Raw genomic sequence first — 21,878 nt, forward strand, 5'->3', positions numbered from 1 at the left:
CACTACTCATGTCAGTGCCCACCTGTACTGCCTTCCGTGTTGAGCTGTACAGCGCTTAGACGCCAGCCCTCAACTACTCCCCACTAAACGGCCAGTAGTGCTCAACACTAGTCTTGTTTTTTTCCGTGCGGATATCCTGAAGAGCACACTGGAAATAAAAATGGTCTACCATTAAGAGCAGTCCAGGTTCTATCCCAAGTCGAGGCATTTCATATTTTACGCTCGCCAAAATCACTGTAGGGATGGACACTACTATTTCCTTAGTGACCCAGCCTCGAACTGTTTAGTGTCCAGCACTACTCGGACTAGGTGGCTCAGTTTGACCTAACCCTCGTTAGTGCCCAGCACTAACGTGTAGGTCCCAACCCTAAACTCGTTTTTTCCGTGCGTCTCGCGGCATCTGATTGGCACTACTGATGTTCAGTGCCGACCTCTACTGCCTACCTGTGTTGAGCTGTACAGCGTTAGACGCCAGCCCTCAACTGCTCACCACTATAAACGGCCAGTAGTGCTCACTAATCTTGTTTTTTCCGTGCAGAGGAATAAGTAAGAAAAACTTCCCTGCGATGATGCGTTTCACGTGCAAGGACTCAATTCGGGTAAATTGATGATTACTCCATAAAAAATCGAATAAGGCAGCGATGAATTCAATATTACCATAATTCACCAAAAGCACGCCTTACGCCTTACTTGCACCAAAGCACACCTCAAAAAACGTTTAACTTCAATATTATTTTCATACCATTTTCTCTGGAAGATTTGGTAATAGTTCTTTTTACCGAGTTCAATTAAGATTCCAACAGGTAAAAAAGGAAATGTATGGCCATCTGATTTTCACAGATTTCAATAATACTGAATGGATTCCGCGGCAAGCAACGCGCAGAATGCAAAATAGCACTAGAAAAACGACGTGAGGAAAAAACACGCTTCAGAAAAATTCATACATTTTTTGGAGTTATGTTGAAATTGGGCATAATGCATCATAACTTCATAAGGAGTTACCTACTTGAGAATCCCTCAAAATAAGAAGTCATAATTAATACTTTAAAACCAGCGACCGGGGTGATGGTTCCCACAGACGGATCCAGCAAATTGGCAACATCGGATTTCCTCCATTTAAACCTATGTTAAATGATCGATTCTTGTCGGAGCAGCTGGCACCTCCAAGAATCGATATATTCCCATTGATTTAAATAGAGGAAAACAATGTTCCCGATTTGAAGGATCCGCCAATGATGGTCTCCCGGTTTGCTGGTGCGGGTTCCTCTTCCCAGTACCTAGCATTTTTCAACGAAAATGCGATATTTGGAAATTAATTTGCGATTTTTTTTACGATTTTTTGGTGATAAAATCGCTAGGACCATCAACATTCGAGTGATGATCTTCAATCTTGTAGCAACTTTATCTTCATAAAATTGCATTCGATAAAATAGATATTCTTTCTCAATTTATTACAATTTTTTGTTGGAAAATATTGCGATAAATTACCGTCAATGAAATCGCGATTTTATTGCACGTTTATGTGATTGAAGCGCAATTTTTTGTTCGATAATATTGCAATAAATCGACATCAGTAAAATCGCGATACGTTCTCCGATCAAATCGCAACTTATTGTGAAGAGTGTATGGGACACTGTGATTCTAGAGGTCAGGCTACATTATAGTTTGTGTTTTCTTCCTGTTTTTTGAACGAACTATCTTTTATTAAATTATCTTTTTCTATCCTTTATCATAAAACTCTTAACACTTAAATATCTGCATTTTTAAAGAATATTAAATATTTTTATTTATGTTTAAGCATGTATTTTTTTTTAAAAAATTGTGTTAATTTTTTCTACATATTTCCCTTACCCTGATATATCTAGTAATTTTCTTCGTCATATGATGAATGGACATACTTAAATCAAAATGAACAGAAGCGTGGCGTGCTTTCCGATACATCGGTTGATCTGCTATTCAAACCTATGGAAAAGGATCGATAAACAGGCTTTTCGCAACGAACACCTCAATGACCGATTCTCTACCATAGCTTCAAATGGAGAAATAACGATGATCGAGCATCAATGCCTCGCCACTGAAAAGAAACTATCTCTGATGTTGTGACATGGACCCTGCCAATCCTGCCATGCATCTGTTCTTATCGAAGGCATGAAGAGGTATCCATAACCACGCGTTTCCAATGTAATGTCTCAAAATTTCCGCTCCTACCTTATTTTGTTGTAGAGAAACAAGCCAACTTCGTAGCTAGAAATTATTTATTCGGAAGTAGAAATGATCCGGCGCTTTGCATGGGATGCAATTACAAGCGCTAATGTCAGCGCGCTTCAATCCGATTGTGATTTTGTTAGAGCCCCGGCCCCGGGGTTGAAAAAATGTATCATGCATATGAGTCCATCAGTTTGACGAGTTGAACCTTGAGCCTGGACGAATTCATTTATAAGAGCAAAAAATTTGGTTCGCCAAGGAGGCAAAAGGCTACACGCTGTTAGCGCTCCTCTGGAGACTTAAACGCAAGGCTAGAAAAGTTAGACACACATAATTTTTGCTATGAGGGTTCATTCGTAAAAAAGAATGCTTAGTTCCGGATTTTTCGACCCCCCCCCCCCGACGCTTTTGTGACGTAAGTTTCAATCCTTTAGAGCGTAAAAACAAAATGGCGTAATGCCCAATGTCTTGACTGCCCAAGAGCGTTACGCATTTCATGAACGATTCTTAATGGTGGCATGATTTTATTGGCGTTCCTTATCAATCGCCCCATCTATTTTCAATTCCATCGTATGCTACTTCTGTACACCAGTGGAATTCTAGGGAACCAATCTGGATATTGCGATTTTTAACTCCTCAAATAAAATTTGACCTAATCCACTCACAACTATTTGGTCGTTGGGATCTCGCGGACGGTTTTTGACTCCTTAAAATCTTTTGTTTCCCGCTAGCCGTGGGTCGCAAACAGCACGCATGTTTTTTTTTGTTTTTTTTTTGTGACGTCACAGACAAAAAAATGTATGGGTCGGTAAATGATGGTGCTCTTCTACCGAACTTTCAAAAACAAAAATAATACCCCGCGGATCCATAGCGCATGTTCATCAAGGTGATAACCAACCTTTTTAATACGTTTGTATTACTTGAAGACTGTATAGAGTTTTAGCTACTGCTCCCTATTATTTTATTCAACCATACATTTGTGTGATTGATATTTTGAGATAATATAGTACTTTTCTGTTTGATAAAATTTCAAACCCTTCAGGTTCAAAACCTTCTGTAATACTTAATTTTTCCTCGGATAACTAGTAAACGTAATTTCTTGAGAACCTCCTCGGTTTTTCTTCTATGATAGCAAAATATTCTGAATAAATTCTAAGGCGTAAAGCTCCTTTTTGTTCGAAAAAATAAAATAGGAGCAGATATTTTGAAACATCGCAATGGATATGGGTGGTTTATTCGCACTTCGGCCATCGATTCGTAACATTTAGAGAATAAAGGTGCAATTAATTTTAAAATAAAAGAAGAGTTGTTTGAATAGATAATTTAAATATATACTTATTAAAAATTACAAAATTTATCACATGTTTAAGTAAAAGCAGATCATCAAAAACATTCCACATTCAATTTACGAGGTAAAATAAAATACAATAAGTTTGACTCCAACATTACGCCGGTGAAATGAGAAGTAAATATCATCAAAATATCTTGTACTTATCCCTTTTGTCCCCCCCCCCCTCCCCCAATTTATTTTCTATTTCTCGCATCACTGCATGCAACAACCGAAACTTGTATCGTGTTGATAAATGTATCATCGGTGACATCACCAAAATCACTGGTGATACAAGAGAATGCAGGACAAAATTTTCTGTGCGGTGCATCATTCTTGATTTGTGTATATACAGGTCTTTAGAATCTCACCACACAGCTATTGAGGAGCCTCGTTCATGTGATAAATGTTAAAATTTCAATAGATGTTGAGGAAATGTCATTTACCAAAAACCAACATCCTGAATCCTCCGGTTTCTTTCAGCCTAAGAAGCTGGAAGATCCATGGTTTTATTTTTCCCCGCGGAAATATATACAGATACCATGAGGTGGTTCCGAATAAATGTAAAGTATAAGCCTTAAATTTATTGTCTAGTTCTGATGAAAAACTGATCTAACAACAAATGTAAAAATTTAAACGCACAGAAGAGTGTTCAACAAATGTTCCGCTCCTGCTGTATTCTATCATAGGCGGTCCTGGAAAAAAGCTGATGACAGTCATGCTGAAATGAAGGGCCGAGATAAGGTATTTTATTGATACAATTTTTAAAAAGGATGGCATTTAAAATTGATACATAGAAATTGAAATTAACTTCTTGCCTAACAGAAAAAGTGGAAAACATGCTTTCGAACCGAAGTAAATGACGCGTGTAAATTAAAATGTTCTAAAATGTCATTTTAGGGTTGAAGATTGATAGAAGATGTCTACTCTAACCTCTTTCTGGCCCATCGCTGAATGGTCATGCATATTTTCTGGACCGCCTATGCAATCTAAAAACATATCTCTTATAACACACATTTGTTCGACATTTAGTATGCAAACATAAAGAATACTAAGCAGACTGGAAATTTGTACTTGTTTCCGTTCTGAGATTAGAAATCAAGGTTAAAAATCCGGACGTAAAAGAGGTAAACGCTATGCACACTAAAAATAGCACTAAGAAGAAACTGCGTTGCGCATTTTTATTAATACTGAGAGAGGTGCAATGCACGACCAGCACCAATGGAGAAATAAACCGAATTCAACAGAGAAGAATGAAGGGCCGCTCTGAAAAAAATGAGCCAGAACTGGTTTCGAGCTGAACTAGCGATGCATTTTCTCCTGTCAAGAATTCAATATTGAGAAAAAATATTTTGAAAGTGAAAATTAATGGCACTAAAATTCTCTGAAGTACATTGAGGCTTATGGAGTATTACTTTAAATCTCTCTTTCTCTGTTCGATCTTGATCTACATGGCTGGGTTCCATTCTGCTGAACTCGGTGCATCTCAAATCCCGCTCTACAAACATGTCCACATATAGTGCAGGTGGCGTGCATGCTGTTTTTGATAATGATGAGACTGTTGTGGTTGCATTTCTCACGATCACTGTGTATCAATTGATTAAAAGAAAATTTACGAACTATTGTGATGCTGGTGACGATCTTGTTATGTTCACCATGATTACAAAAGCATTTAGTATCAATGTTGGACTGAGAACATCACTTAATCTGTAGTGAATTTTGTTACACTTCTTTCATCTTTTGCACGAACAAATATACCTTCGCATAATGAATCAAAGAAAGTAAGAGTCATGTATATCTATGCGGGAGTATTTCATATTTGTGTTTTTGACCCCATGAACAGCGCCGAGGAAACGAGATTAGATTCATGCGAATTAATATTTACAATAGCATTGTAACAATCGTTTTCCTGGCGCTTCATCAGGTTCATGGCTTGACAGATAAGTTATGTACAAAATTGCAGAAAGATACTATTTTTCCAATTTTTATCGAATACATTTACGCATTAAACAAATCTCAAATCTTAGTTACAATAGAATTTTTCCCTCTTTGTAATGCAAGTTCATATGCCTCATTAACAATTTTTCGCTGATGTACCATCTTCCCTCAGGAAAGAAGAGGGATTCTTCCACGATATTGAATTCCCTAAACATGAGATCCAATAATTTTAAAACATTTATTCATTCAAAAACGGTTCAACTTCTTCGGAATAAAAAAAATCTTAAAAAAATACATGTACATATAAAAACACACAAATTATTCTCGTGAAAATATTGAAACTTATAACTTAGATTGTTTTAAACTTTCCCTTCCCTCACATTTCAAAGTTTTTTTTCAAATGGAAAGTCACAAAGTAAAATTTTCTAACGGTGAAATAATTGATTGTCCTCTTGTTGGATTTATAGAAAGAAACAATATGTTTGCAATCCGAGAGACGTCCTTCGATCATAAAATCCATAAAAATTAAAAAAACGGGAGCTCAAAATTTCGAAATAAGATATTTCCCTCAAAAAGGCTTTTATAGAAACACTATTCTGTGGAAGGAGCCAGTGACGATTCTAGCAAGTTGGCAACGCTATTTTTCCTCAACTTAACTACAATAAACAATAATCGATTCTTGATGAAGCAGCTTGATTCATCGAGAATAGATAGGTATCAAGTACTTCAAATAAAATTGGATGAAGCCCTGTGTTCCCAAAATTCAAGAATCGCCACAAGAGGAAGCCCCTTCCTTCCCAAAAAAAGAAAATAAATTTAAATTTGCAGATTTCATAGACCTTTAAATTTTGAGACTATAAAATCCATTGGAGGCCTTTTATACGTTATTTTCCACCGACGCTAAAATAATGAGTATTTCATTCCAAAAATAGCATTATAAACATTAAATTTTTCATTTGAATTACAGAGAAAACAGGAACCTACAACTTTTATCTATTGAAAAAGAAAAAGAAAATCTGACAGAATCAATTGAGAAAAATAATTTAATTAGACTGAGTTCGTCGTCTTTTGGTTGTCATGATAGTAAAATATTTTGTTTCGTTTCTTTTTCTACCTTTAGCTTACTTTTTTATGGTTTAAAATTGACTGAGGCTGGATTTTTCTGAGAATACACTCTTTGGTTCTGACAGCTGAACAGATCACCCCTTAAATTCAGAGGGAGTTACTCCGTCACATCCATCGCACAATTTTTGAAATGCAAATTTTCACCACAACCGGTGATGTAAGAGATATTATCTCAACTCGCCCACCCGTCTAGTGAGTATGATTTTCGGCATGTGATGCACTAGAAATACCGCCAATTTTGATTTCTTCACTGGAGCTGATGAGGCGGGAGATAGTGCCCCTACTAACTCACTAGCCCAGCATGTAGAATGTTGCACACGCGATACACCCCAATGACCACCCGCAATTACTCGCACTTGCTAACCCAATCCAATAATACGGTGACATAGAAGCAACCTACGGTCATGCCTCATGCGAGTGATATATTGTGGCATGAATAAACACACTGTTTGCATTCGTTCACCTAACTCAATGGAATTGAGGACGTGATCATAGTCCACTCACTCGCCTGGCTAATTGTAATTTTGGCGTATCGTGCGGCAAGAAGATGACGTGCGACGATCTACGATTCTCGTTTGTTCACAATATTCGATGTTATGGAAAATATCACACACGTCACAGACTCGAGTGAGAGAAAACGAGCGCCTACGAGAAGGCTGTTTTTATAGATGAATGGCATGGCTCCTACCAGACTTTGCATTTTTGGACTGGGTTCATCCTGGAGCCCGACGGGCACTTGAAGTCACGGGCGAACTCGGGGAGGTTGGAGAGTGGGCCGAGGACTCGGAACTCGCCGGGCGAGTGGTAGCCTGTCGTGATGCGGAGTTTGAGGGTCTCGGGCCGGTACTTGGAGCACCATGTGGAGGCGGCCGAGATCCAGAACATCTGTTGCGGGGTGTAATCCTGGAGACCGGGGAGTCGGGGCTCCAGACCGTGCCGCTTGGTCCACTGGTTGTACGCGTAGTACGCCTGCTTGATACCGCCGTTGTCCGCTATGTTCTCGCCTTGCGTGTTGATTCCGTTCAGCTGAAACAGAGAGCGGCAATTAAGGATGCGTTTTTATGCCCGCAAACAAGCAATGGAGATGTTGCATGTGTGAGGGATTTGCGATTTGACCATTGATTCTTATGTAAAAGTTCGCGAGAAACACGATGGTGCCGCTGGTTTTCTCTGAAGTCAACTTCCAAGCTCAAAAGAAGCTCTCAAGTTGAGACCAAAATGGAGGGGATATCCCACCCTACCCTGAGAGTCCACCTCTACATCAGAACAAACTCTCCATGCAAAGATAGGGAGCTAATGCATTGACAGGGCTACCACTTTATTTGGGGACTCCAAAACTGAAAACACGGCAACCCTGCTGATGCATTTGCTCCCTATCTTTGCATGGAGAGTTTGTCTTGATGTAGAGGTGGACTCTCAGGGTAGGGTGGGATATCCCCTCCATTTTGGCCTCAACTTGAGAGCTTTTTTTGAGCGTGGAAGTAGACTTTAGAGAAAACCATTGGCACCATCGTGTTTCTCGCGAACTTTTACATAAGAATCATGAACAGTCAAATCGCAAATTCCTCACACATGCAACATCTCCATCATCTCGGTTGTCCACACAAAACGTTAAAATGGTGGCCCAACCTGTGTGTAACAAGATGGTAAAATAGTGCCGGCCCACATTATTTTGCGGAGAAAGCAAGACCCGAAAATTCCAAAAATTTCGAGCACAGTATAAAATTCGAGCTCCAATGAGTATCATTACAAGACTTTGAGGAGAAGAGGTGTTCAGCCTAGGCTGATGCATTGGAATATGAAGCTTGCTGGTCACGCCGAGAGATCTTTTTCTGCGACTTTTCCTATACCATTTCAAAAATAATTTTGAGACGATATTTTAGGTAGTTCCTCTTTTTTCTTAAAAACAAAAAAATAAACATGGTGCAAGATTCTGAAACGTTGTATTTAACATAATATTTTCCTGAAACTTATGATAAACCAGAAGGGAAACGCGACTCTAGAATGATATTCCGCGTGGTCCCAGTTTAGCGGCGCTGTTAGCACCGCGCCAGCGAGCGCAGCGCGGTTGTGCCATCGTCGCAGTGTGACGCGCCTTCAATTACAGCTGACGGCAATATGGGCATCACCCGTGGTCGAATAGTTATCTCACAAACGCCTTCCCTCAATGATGACAAATATTGATTGCTACGCGCAAAGAAAGCCTAGTTACGTCTGATCAGAACGTTGCATACCTCCAGTCGTGTTTCATTTTTATAAACTTCTTGTTTAAAAAACTAAGAAACAATATTTCTTATTTTTTCTGCGATTTTTTCTTATGCATTTCAAGTATATTCACAGACAATCTGAATAGGGAAAAACCTTTTTTAGTGTATTCTATCGGAGTGCACGCACCATTTTATATCCGACTTCTCTCTTGTCTCTTTGGAGTCGAAAATGACATTCAGACCGTACAGTTCATCCTATATACGAGCCCTCTAACACCCCCAAAAATAGCATTTAAAGATTTGGTCTGTCAATTAGTATTTGAATTTAGGTGGTAGACCCGATTCTTGGACAGGTTGCTGAACAGAATTGGTGCGTATCACCCATCCGTTAATGTTCAACAAAACATTCTGATTGTGGCCGGATAGATGACATACCATTTTTGCTACCACTCAACGGTGTCATCCTAAACTAATTGCCGATATTTAATGTAGTTTTTCAGTAGAACGCACTCGGCTTTTTCTTCTAGAAAGAATCCAATCCTGAGTTTATAAGAACGGAAAAGATCACGGTTTTTTTTTTTTTTTTTTTTTTTTTTTTTTTTTTTTTTTACAAAACTTGATTATTTTTTCTGTAAACAAAACTACCAATATAGACAGTGTACTGCTGAGCTTAAATCACAGCTTAGCCAGCTTAAAATACAGCTGCGTAGCTTAAAACTCAATTATGCACTCTTCAATCGTATTAGAATAGATAATTTTGCATTTAAAAATTGATAAGCGCTCCTCGGAGGTTTTAGGAATTTGTATGTAGTCCACTCAATAATAAAGGCGAAAGCACTATTTTGGGGGTAGTTCCAATCGCTTACCTTCAGTCCAACTTCAGGTGAAGTATAATTGCCATATTGATGAATGATGCATTGCGCTTTCTCTAGATAAGCCTCTCTAGTCTCAGGCTCCCACCAATCTACTAGATTACCATTTTTGTCGAACTGCCGACCCTGTAAAAGGTAAAATCAATTTAAAGCAACTGATTCAAAAGCGCGTATTCTGGAAATCCAACAATGTTACATACTTTTTCTTTGAGAGGTACAGCACGTTCATTTTTATATGATTCAGGATGAGCCGCAATCAATTTTAGCGATGTGCATTGACTTCAAGTATACGTTTGCCATACATAGTTAGTTAGTTAGTTAGTTAATATATTTTAAGACATTCTGCGTCACAGGCTATTAACGTCTTTACAGAGTCTTTTGAAAATGGGGGTATATACGAAAATTTAGATTTTTAAATTAAGAGAGGCAAAGAGTTTCGGTAGTTTGGTAGTGACATTGGGTTCATCGCATGTTAGTGGGTTTGTATTCCTGGTGATTGTAGGTGAGTAGATCTGTGATTGGAGATCCCTGAGGGCAGTGCAGTCTATAATTACGTGTTTGACGGTTAGAGGTGATAAATTGCAGAAGTTACAGATGGGTTTATTTTCTTTGCAGATGATACGATTGTGACTGAAAAAAAGTGTGACCTATCCTGAGACGCGCAATTTGAACTTCACATGATCTTGTTTTGTGGTTTGATGTTCTTATAAGTCATACTAGTATAATATGGTCGTTATATACGCATTCCTCAACTTCAGTCATCGATATACCTAAAGATAAAAAAATAAATGGTTCAAATTTATCGACAACCTAGCTTACCTGATCATCAAATCCGTGAGTGATTTCGTGACCAATGACAAATCCGATAGCTCCATAGTTCATATACTTAGGCCTGTCGTTCGAGAAGAATGAACCTTGAAGAATACCAGCGGGGAATTCTGAAAAAGTATATTATAATGCCCCGTTGAGAGTCACTTAAGTCCACAGTTCGCAAGCAGCCGAAAAGGTAAAAATATGACTGTGAAGGAGTGTATTTCTGTTTGTAAAATTTTCATCCAATAATAATTTATACTAAGGATAGAATGGATGAGACGTATTAAAATCAATGATATAGTCTAAATTTTAAATTAAGAATACCCATACGTAAATTACAGGAAAGGAGAATATCGACCATTATTTTTGAATAAACTTAGACGGTCAGATGATACGGGTCATACAGATAATTTCTGAGAAAATCACTTACAAAAGAAAAGACCACGGCATTTTCTCCAAAAAAGGAGTTCCCCAGAACCGGAACCCGACACCCGATAAAAAAAATGCCGCAACAAATACGAGTATGTACCTTAATTTTTTTTACAAAATCCCTTCGATCAGTCTATTTCCAGATTTTTTATAACACGTATGCTTACTGAATCGGAAAAGAAAGCATGCAAGATGATTATAATGAAAGTTGTACTTTAGAAATATGCAATCCCCTTGAGTGCGTTTCTTATTTCGTGTTTGTAGGCACTTTGGAAATCAAAACAACTCAACTCTTGTAAAGATATCCGACTCTGAATATCCGTTGAAAAATTGTTTCGTTATATTCGTATTGTTTTATTTTTTAGGTTTTAAAGTTTCCGAGATAGAAAATTTTTAAAAAATTCTTGTAAATCTGATTGTTTTAACTTACGGATACTGTTTTCAATGGAGCTGTAAAAAGCATTGACAACTGCAGGTCTGCCATGGGTGATCCATTCCGATTTGTTGACGGGTAATCTCAATTTACTGAAACTGTAGTCCGTTCCGAATTTGGTTAAGTTTAAAATAGACTCAAGGTAATTATCCGGACTCATTTCCAGCTGAAAAAAAATTCATTTCAGTTAATAGAGACTGTACCTAAAATTCTCAGAAAAATTTCAAAAAGTGAAACTATATTGCTCCAACTTCAAATTGTCTTAATGCAGTCGTCACTATTCTTACAAATGTACAACTTAAGTAAGGACAGTTCTCCTCGAGGCAGAAGTTCGAGATATTCTTGTAATATATTGTGGTGATTTACCTTATCGTAGAATCCCTTTAATTTCTCCACATCCAGTAGTTCATCTGGATAAGCAATGTGGGTTGTCATCGATTTCGCCTTTTCTAAAGCCGCTATTCTGCAAGCACAGAAAGTATCAGGAAAAGTTAGCTTATTAGAGAGTAAAATCTATACTTTAAGCTCCGAGACCTCCTAAATTTTCGTATCTGGTAACACTTAGTTCCAGCGTTCTACCGGGCCGATTTTCGAAATTTTTGCGGCTATCGACAGGCAATTGTCGCTAAATGACCCCGCTTTATTCAGATTTTGAAAATATGACCCAGGTTTTTTTTTACATTACGTGGTAAAGTTGCGAATTCTCCCATTTAAACAATGTAATTTTTTATTTTTTGTCATAGTTCGTTTAAGCGCTCTACTAGGCCGTTTTCCATGATTTTTGCGGTTATCGAGTTCCTAGATGAGCCCGCTGTAATCAGAATTTGAAAATAGGACCCAGATTTTTCATATTAGAGGAGACCAGAAAGCTTGGAGAGGGGGGCAAAATTTGAAATTCCCGCCAATGAGAAATGGTATTAGCGGAAAATTGAAGTAAGCGGGAGATGTTGAATCTTGGTCTGTTAGTAGGGTAAAAGGTCGATCGAAGGTATGCACCTTTGCTGCAGGCTATCCAGAAGCGACGAAACGCTCCGTTCCGTTTCGTTTCAGTCTTGGCGTGAAGTTTGAAATAAATGTCTATTTTTTCGTTCGATTCTTATTGGTCCAATTGCTCCCGACCGGAGGGAGATTGGATAGAGAAGAGTCGGGTATGAAAATATTTTCATTTTTTTGATCGTCCTTTCGTAGACGCGGACCTAAGAAAACGTGATGCGCCCACTGGGGGTTGGGCCGCGTAGCGGCCAGAGGGCATACATCCTAGTATATATATGGAAAATAAATAAATAAAAAAAAAAAAAAAAACATTTTAAACACACAGGAATAGGTAGTGAATTCATTTGAATCAATTTATTTTAAAACTTGTAATTTTACGAAACTATCGGAACACATACTTAATATTCGAAAGATTTGATTTTCCCTCCAATGAAAACTTAGGAATATTTAGAACTAGATTCGCGCAGCATTTCAAAATCGATTTTCTTGCACTATCATTACTTTTTTTAAAGTTAAGATTTTTTTAACTTTGCTTGAAACTTCAAAGGAGGAGCCATCAAACATCGCAAATTTCTCAGTAGAGTCGTATCGATTATTGATCCAGATATTTGAAAACTTATCACTTACTCTTGCCCTGATGCGTCAATGTTGGATGATTAAAAAATAATAAAGATGAACGCATGAGAACTCTTAATTACATTAATTAAAACATTGATTCATCATATTTAAGTACCTTGTTTTTTCGTCCATCCATTCAACGCTGGTAAGAATTTTATACATCTCATCACGGATTCCATTGACCATCTCCAGGGCAGATTTTTTTGAGTCCTCGTTGAAGTATTTCTTCACATACAGAGATCCTACAGCAAGTGACATACTAAAAAAAAGTGATAAATACATTAATTAAAAATCGCATCACAGCCCTTTGAAATGAAATTTAGTTGAGCTTGACTATGTCCTAGATATTAACTAGAACGTTTATTTGTAGATCAATTGATAGAGTTAACCAGAATTTATGTTGACACTTGAATCGAAAAATATATGCAAAACACACGACGGATGATTGTGTGTTTAAGCATTGAGTACAAAAATGACCTTATTATTTGTATCTCTCCAAGAACTCACCAATTCGCCACAAAATAAAGATTTTACGGTAAAAAGAAAAAACAAGCAAATCCGGGAAGAAAAGTCTGTGAAAGAAAATAGGCCCGTTTGTCCGTTCTTTCCAGGGAATGTAGGAATTTCATCGAAATCCGTCCCAAACGAAACCATAGGATGGGACACCCCTTCGATGAAAGTTTTAGCTTGAGTTCAAAGCTCTTATGGGCGATAAACCATTGCAAAGTTTATCCAGGGTGTTCCAGACCACTTACACCAGGTTTTATTAAACGTGCCAGTAGGACTCGCTTTTTAGTGTATTTTCTGAAGGAAATTCACTATTTTTCATATTATTTCGTATCGGACAATATTGCTAACCACCGGGAGGGGGTAGGGTAGGGAATCCACCTTTGAGAGATCAGACTTTCGTGGTTTTGAAGCCCCTCATCTCCTCTTGAGGATGTAAAACGGAAGCCATGATCGGTTTGACGTTCCCGCCCGAATTTCAGAGTGAGCAATACAAAATTTACAGAATACGAAAAAATCCAATCTAAATTGACACCCCAAAGGTCAAAATCGGCTCATATTATGCCAAAAACAAGCTCTTAAAAAGAGAGACGCTGCCTCCCTATACTGATACACCATGTTATCATGTCTCAAAACTGACGAAAGAAAGGTGTACAGTGAGAAATCAACGGCGTGGCGTGATTCGCGATTATTATCGATTAATCGTCCATTTAAACCCATGTAAAAGGATCGATAAACAGGGTGTTTGCATCGAACACGTAAAAAATTGATTCTTCATCATAGCTAAAAATGGGGGAATATCGATAATCGATCATTCACGCCTCGCCACTGTGAGTAATCGACACCAAGAAACCAGATATATATTATTAAAAAGCTCCCTGGGGGCCTCTTAAGCATTTCGGGGTGAGGGAGGGGTTGGTGCTCCTGAGGGCTGTCCTAAATTACGTAACACACTTTCTTCGATTTTTTTAAACCAATTCACCCCTTGTAACGCGATTGTAACTCTAATTTGGACATTTCCAAAATAATTACGTAACTTTTGCCTCGACACTCCCTCCTATTCCACAGAAAAAGTTCGAAAGAAGCCTATACGTTTGTATGGCCTCTATAATTTAGCAAGGCTGTTACATTCTGATATGATCGGAACAATGAACTTTTGAAGCACTGAAGTATGAAATGTAGGTAAGCACTAATATACATAGACATAAAATGTTCCCTCATTTCACATTGAATATGCAATGGAATTTGCAGGTGTCTGCAATTTGGTGATATTTGTTTAGGATGAAACTACTGAAAAAGCCGAGCACAAGGAAATCCGTGGTTTCTAAATTGAACGATTATTGGAGAGAAAATAAAAAAATGATGTACTCTGCTAAAATATACGTGTTTAAGTGGGAAATGCTGCCATATGACGTCACTCGGCGCACGGTGGATCGAGTCAATAGGAGCGGTCGGACAAAATTTGGGAACTTTAAATGCTCATAACTCCATTTATACAAAAATTTCAGGTTCTGAAAGTGGTTCCATCGGTTTCTTCGTGAAATTTTCTTCTCGAGGTACCCCTTAATATTTAAAATTTGACGAAATAAACATCAAAATTTGCAGTTTTAGTAAAAAAGTTCATGTCCGACCTCTCTCATTGACTCGATCCACTGTGCGGCGGTGCACTTCCTTAATTTCACATCTAATTTTCTACAATTTGCCATCTCAGAATTTTTTTTAAAAAAAATACTGCGAAATCAACTTATTGAGCACTCTCAGATGGAGCAGTACTATTGAATCGGGACGTGCGAAAACCGCTAACGTCCATTTTTCCAGTCTTAAGTTTTTTTGAGTTTATAATGCTCTTAAAGAGTTAATACAACCATAAAAGTTATGAAAGGACTCGTTTTGGGGTTAAGTAAAACCAAAAACGAGTTTCGACGCCACTTTCGTGATTGCAACCAATTCCGAAAAGTATTATGAACTCAAAGAAACTTAAGACTGGAAAAATGGACATTAGTGGCTTCCGCACGACCCGATTCAATTCGTTCGTGCTTTCCCATAAAAGTCACCGGTGCGTAGAGACAATTGCATTATGTATTATTGAAGGCGCGATAGAACTTCGCTCTTAAGTTCGAGGGAATTGGGTGAGCACTCTCAGATGGAGCAGTACAATTTATTCATCCAATTTTTTCGTGAAAGGCACCCGTGCATCGAGACAATTGCATCGTGTATTATTGAAGGCGCGATAAAACTTCGCTCTTAAGTTCGAGGGAATAGGCAATAGGGTATTGAATTCTTCAAGGGACTAATCAAATAAGATTCGCATGATGGTGGTTACCTTCCGGAAACGATATCGACGCACTCCTTCCAGCGTGCTTCTCGCTCTGTACGACCGGAAACGACTGTGGAGTAGCCGAGCTGCCGGTTCCGCAATTTCTCGTTCAGGTAGCTCACGCTGGCCGCAGCCGCACGCCACACCACATAATTGGCCTGCGTTCTGCCAACAGACCGAGGAAAAAAGTCACAACCAATGAAACGTGAAACAAATATAGAATCGAGGGAGGAGATTCCATGAAACATCGAATGAGGGGCTTTGAGGACAAGGCGCATAAGTGCAGTATTCGCTATTTTGAGAAATACACTGGGAAAAAAAAACACATTGGATCTAGAATCCAGACTCTTCAAAACATTGACAAGAAAAAATATTCTTGATTCAATCGGATTTTTGCTTGAATCAAAACAAAATCCGCTTAAATTAAGAGGCTTCGTTCTTGATTTAAGCTAGATTCTGATTGAATCAAGAGTACTTTTTCTTGTCGATGTTTTTAAGAGTCTGGACTCTAGATCCAATGTGTGTTTTTTTTTTCCAGAGCGTGTTTGAAATTTCGAAATTACATGGATCCTAATGGCGGAAAGAAACTTCGAACTAACTTTGTGATGCTTAAAAATTGGAATTTGGAAGCGAATTTTACACAACATTTGCATTAAGACTAGAAATCATGAATATCTCATTTTTTTTTTCAAAAACTGCGCTTAAGGGCCGGAATAATTTTATCGTACCCAGAATACATTGCGGCAAGCCTGAGGACCACCTCGGGACTGAAATGCAAGAAAGGGCAAGGGTAAAAAAGACTGTGGACGGTGAGGTGATTACATAAGTACAAAACGACCTCCTTGTGTCTCCAGCGTAGACCGTTTTCTCTATGGCAATGCATGGGCCTCTGGAAAACGGTACTTCGTTAACAAACTAAAATTTTAACCGATCCCATGCTAACTTGCTTTTGCTTCTGCCATTTTGAAGATTAAAATAAAAGAGGCGAATTTCACATCAGAATTTACTCTCTTCGTGCATTAATACAATTTTTTCCGATTGAGCTGATCTTTGTCTTTACGGATAGATAATGAGTTGATCTTTCAAATGACACCAAGAGCATGTCAATAACCATCATAATTTAGAAACTACAGGACTAGTCCAAACACTTTTGGATCACCGTATGTATTTGTTGTAGACGATATATGAGACGCTGTCCAAGTATATCCTGAGACTTGTTTATCTTGGAATTTTTGGAAAACATACCTTTTGGGAGTGTTACTTAGGATTGCTTCCAGATCGTGGAAATATTTTGGGACGTTAACGTTGACGACTTCATCGGGGGTGAGTGTATGGTGAGGCGCCAGCAAGGTGTTGATGTACTCCAGCCACGGAATGCTCGGGAATTTTCGCTGTAGATCATCTATACTCATCGGATTGTACATTGCGGTTGCGTTCCTCCTTTGCTCCATCGGCAATGAAATCTGTGAAGAGAAACACATTCACATTAGTATCAGTAAACGGACCACCAGACGAGCTAACCCAAGCAGCATTGTTCATCGGAAAAATCGGGATACATTGCAATTTTATCGGTGATAAAATCACTAGGATCATCAACATCAGAGCGATTATCCTCAATCTTATCGAGACAAAATCGCGATTTTATCGCCCGGCAATTTATCGCAATATTTTAGAAATAAAAATCGCGATAAATGGCGATATAATCTCTTTTAATAGCCGAAAATTGATCGCAATTTTATCGAACAAAAAATTGTGATGTGTAGCGATTTAATCGCCATATATCGCAAATTTTTATGCGATAATATCTCGATATATTGCCACCGATATAATTACGATAACCAACCGATAAAATCGCCATTCATCGCGATCTTTGCTACTTGGGTTGCGCGTAAAGTTTTTAAATCGACGATGAAACTACCAGACCACGTATCTCGTTTGCGGTGTCTAAAAACCCGCTCTCGTTTTATTTTCTTGAAATTTTCACAGAGTTTTTCTCGCTCCGAGACGAAAAATCACAGAGGTTTTCAAGAATTGACATTGAGTAGTTTTCCATTTAAAAAATAAAATTTGGCAGGAAGTTTGCAACGTCGCAAATCGAGACACGTGATCACCGTCGATATGCGCTTCTTGCTTTAGAGGACTCGGCTCTCTGTCAGGTGCACCGACCTCTTCGGCTGACAAAACTGAATTTAATTTCAATGAACGTGGGATTCAGTTCTACGAACCGAGTATTTAACTATAATGTTCGTGCAATACATGTTTCATATAAACCTGGGTTCTTTGGTTCTGCCAACTGAGGAAGTCGGTTCTTGCAACCGAGGGTTTAGACCTTGGAATTGAAAAGCGCCCACTGAGCTTATCGGCTCGTAAAGCGGAGTTTTGGTTCTCTGGGCAATCAATGTAAGTAAAAGATAATAACGGAAACATTCTCTCGTCAGTATGCATTGAGTTTCTGACTTCATAAGGCACCACGCTGTTTTTAAACTAGAAAACTTCATTTCTCAGAACCGTTGCCAGTGACGCTATTCGAGCGAATTATTACTTTCCTCCTCAGTTTCTCATGCGGGTAACACAAGTAGATTTGTTCGACAGTGGCCTCATATTTCCGGCTGGTCGTGACAAGAGCCGACCAGAAAAGGACAAGCACAAGTGGCCGCTCTTCGAGAGAGATGAAAGGAATGAGAAAATGAAGGAGGAAACTGTTTTGATAAGAGTGGAATGTAAGTGGTGCGGCTTGAAAGTGGTTGTCGCGACGGAAAATGGCACAAGCGTGACTTACATGCAGAAATCAGGCCTCTTCGATCCGACAAAAATGACTTTATTTGACGTCATATCAACTACCCGATTTGTGCGCTGACCGATACGTCATTTGGCGTCGGCGTTAATGCACGCAACGCAACAAAATGTAGCGGCGTGATTCCACGATTTGGACAAAATGTAACTTAACCCTCCCGAGCGCTACCATTAAAACTTTTAAATATCAATGTGAATAAAATTATCAATTCAAAGATAGATCGAAAAATTCTTGTAATCATAAGATGTGTTCTACAAGGTATGTTTTAAATAAAATTGAACCATCCTTAATTTATGATGCTGCATTTTGAGGAATGCTAAAAGTCTGCCCTCCTGCCCTAAAAGGAGTTGCTCGCAATAGGAACGACTATTCCGACTCGGCGACCCGAAGTTTGATCACCAGAAAACAAGGCATTCTTTCGTCATAATTCAAACCGATCAAGTGTAATATTCAAAAATGACAAGGTTCCAAACAGTACTCGTGTCTTCTAAGTATTCATTTACTGAAAAATCATAGGCGAATGCAATACCATGCTGTAAACGCTGCGAGCTCAATAAAAGACAGAACGCCTTCAGTTTTTTCGTAGGCAACACTGACAGCTCCGGAACAGGAATAGTTGCACCAATGCACCAAGGCGCTACAGCCAAAGTGGTGATTGACATTGTAGCTTCGGGTTGCGCAGTGCGCTGTCTTTGTTCGTGAGTGCGACACGCTACTTGTATTATGAGAAATTCTTATCCATCTAGGTTACGAATATAAGACACATGTACCTGATATCTCATTTCAAATAATCCGAGGAAGACAATAAAAAATTTGATTGTTAATTATTTTGCGGCGCATGATTGTCCCAGCCGTAAAGATAAAATCTGGAGCAACGATTTTTCCTTGACCTAAAACGAAAATCCCCACTGTCTCCGTCTAACCTCAACTTTTTTTGGGAAAGAGTTTTTTAGCCAAAGGCAGGTCCAGCGAAGTGGCAACATTGTCTTTTCGCTATTTAAACCTGTGGAAATGTATCGATTCTTGGGGGGACCAGGTACTCCGATAAGAATCGATACATTGCTGCGGGGTTGCGAAATTGCTGGATCCGCTTCTGTTTTTGGCTTAGACTTAACTTTAAATATCGACCCTTCCTTCCTCTCCACAAATTCATTGATATCTTCGTTAAGGATCTCTTCTCGCCTTACATATTGGACGAGATTTTTCAATGTCTTTGTAGGAGCCATCGCTAAAGAGAAATCTGGCAGTACAGCTTCAAAGCCAGAAGATCAAACGCCCAAGGATCGAGGAACTTGCGAATTATGAAAGCCCGGCGAATATCAAGTTACTGACTTTCGCTCTTGCAGCACGCTGTCAACCTCACTTCTGTTAGCGATGTTGCCAAGTCAAGCGACGTATTACAGAGATGCATTCAAACTCATATGCAATGTATTTGATTTAGTGCATTTGAGTTCCAACAAGCACCAGCGGCTAGCAAACTGGAAGCAGTGTCATGTCATTTTTCACTCCACAGGACGCAGGTGAGGGTCTCGCTGCTAGATTTGGTCCACTTCCTAGCAAAAGTATTGTAAGCCCTAACCTAGGAGTTAAGAATACCTGTCCAGATTATGAGCAATCAACTTGTAAGCTTGATCGAGTCTTTTTAGACAAGGGAATTTTCTAATGTTACTACTAGATATTTACTCAACATTTAATTTTTGACAGGTATGAAGAAGAATCCTAGAAGATTATCTGCTTTTTCAATTATTTTTTTACTGAAAATTAGTCCTATCAAGATAATTCAATTAAAAACAAGCGGGAGAGTTCCAAAAGAAACTCATCGGAAACATTCTCCATTCACGCGCGTTTTTCTAGTTGTGGCCCCTTTTTCTTTTTAGGTGACTCGTGCATCCACCACGAGAATCAAGTGAGTTTTCCTGAGAGGGACTGGGAGTCATTGAATTATACGTAAGTCTTTTACCCCCTGTGCGACGAACACTTTACCTCAAAAAGGTACGCGCAAAACAAGTCAATTTCCGCTCCGTTTCTAATCACTCAACTGTGTCCCGTCTTTTCCCAAAGTTTCAAGCCCCATCTCCTTCAAAAAAAGGCGGGCTCACAAGAGAGAGGGGTAAAAGTTCAAGTCGGCAAAATTTTCGCGGATTTCATTTTGGAAAATTAGGTAGTTTTGGAAACAGGCGTTTTCAGCGTGACGGGTTTTGTCAACTTAAGAAGACCAAGTTCTCGTCTCCGAAGCAACGGGACGCTAAAAAAGCCCCCGTTTTTTAACGTCTCTGCCGATTTCCAAAATGGCCAATTTTTTATTTTTGTGAAAAACTGACTTGGAAAAATTTTTTGGTTACAAGTTCGCGAGTTATGAGAGTGCAGATCGAGAAAATCGGCTATTTCAGACTGTGAATTGTCGGTTTATTGTCTTGATTGAATGTGGTAATAAGCTACAAAATCATCACCCATGAGCGAAAATTAACTCGGGTTTTGCACTACCCCTTTTTTCTACCCTTGACCTGCACTGTGAGACTCGTGAGACGTGCAGTCCGTTCAAACTTTCTTTGCCTACGATTTCATCCCTTGGTAATGCAAACCATCCTCTTTGGCTCCTTAAATTGTACTACGGTTACAGTTTCAGGAGCGTAGAGATGCGGTACACCAGACCGATAAATTCGGTAGTAGCTATACCAAAGATTCTCGGTAGTGTGAACTGAGAAGCACAGTGTCCTGAATGGGCCGCACTTTTTGGTATAGGCTATATACCGCAATATAGTTCAATGAGCAAACTTTTTTTTAGCATTACTGTCAGCCTGACAGTAATGCTGACGGTGTCAGGACCGCTTGTACCTACATTGTCCTCCGTATATTATCTTGCACATGTACCAAAAACGCCCACGATAAAATTACTTCGTATAAAATAAAAAGGCTCGAAAGTCGAGAAACACATAATAGAAACTTACGTTAGCTAGGGCTATTTCAAAATCTAATGATTCCCGCAATTCCTTGACGGCTCTTTCACGGTCTGCACCGAAGAGAATGGCAACATCCACCATATAGTCGTAGTAAGCAGCCACAATTTTCTCGTTCAGTCCTTTGGAAAGATATTCGCGGCTCAATCCTAATGATGCTTGATCCAGCTGAAACAATTAAAAAATACAATCATTCTAGTTCTCAGTGTAGTTACATACCAAATTACAGCACGGCAGAATAATAGACCATGTGGCTTAAGGTACCACCCCAGCTAGCTGACAACAAATTTTCGTTGAATTGCATCACACAATCGTATGGCATGTGCAGCAATTCATTACTAAT

General features: G+C 38.9%; 1 protein-coding gene across 4 annotated transcripts in view; it reads right to left on the minus strand.

The window, feature by feature from the left end:
- Window positions 1-3,511: 3,511 nt before the first annotated feature.
- Window positions 3,512-21,878, minus strand: part of Nep2 (M13 family metallopeptidase neprilysin 2) — a 75,307-nt gene continuing 56,940 nt past the window's right edge. For all 4 annotated transcript variants that reach the window (XM_019060189.2, XM_072303459.1, XM_019060190.2 and 1 more), the window contains 9 exons: window positions 21,527-21,703; window positions 17,030-17,247; window positions 15,791-15,949; window positions 13,076-13,219; window positions 11,716-11,812; window positions 11,347-11,515; window positions 10,494-10,612; window positions 9,669-9,800; window positions 3,512-7,621 (listed from right to left, as the gene is read on the minus strand). In XM_019060189.2, the coding sequence (XP_018915734.2) occupies window positions 7,280-7,621; window positions 9,669-9,800; window positions 10,494-10,612; window positions 11,347-11,515; window positions 11,716-11,812; window positions 13,076-13,219; window positions 15,791-15,949; window positions 17,030-17,247; window positions 21,527-21,703 (1,557 nt within the window). In that variant the 3' untranslated portion in view covers window positions 3,512-7,279. The remainder of the gene's footprint in view (window positions 7,622-9,668; window positions 9,801-10,493; window positions 10,613-11,346; window positions 11,516-11,715; window positions 11,813-13,075; window positions 13,220-15,790; window positions 15,950-17,029; window positions 17,248-21,526; window positions 21,704-21,878) is intronic.

The sequence above is a fragment of the Bemisia tabaci genome, chromosome 1 (genome assembly GCF_918797505.1).
Source record: "Bemisia tabaci chromosome 1, PGI_BMITA_v3".
NCBI classification, from domain to species: Eukaryota; Metazoa; Arthropoda; class Insecta; order Hemiptera; family Aleyrodidae; genus Bemisia; species Bemisia tabaci.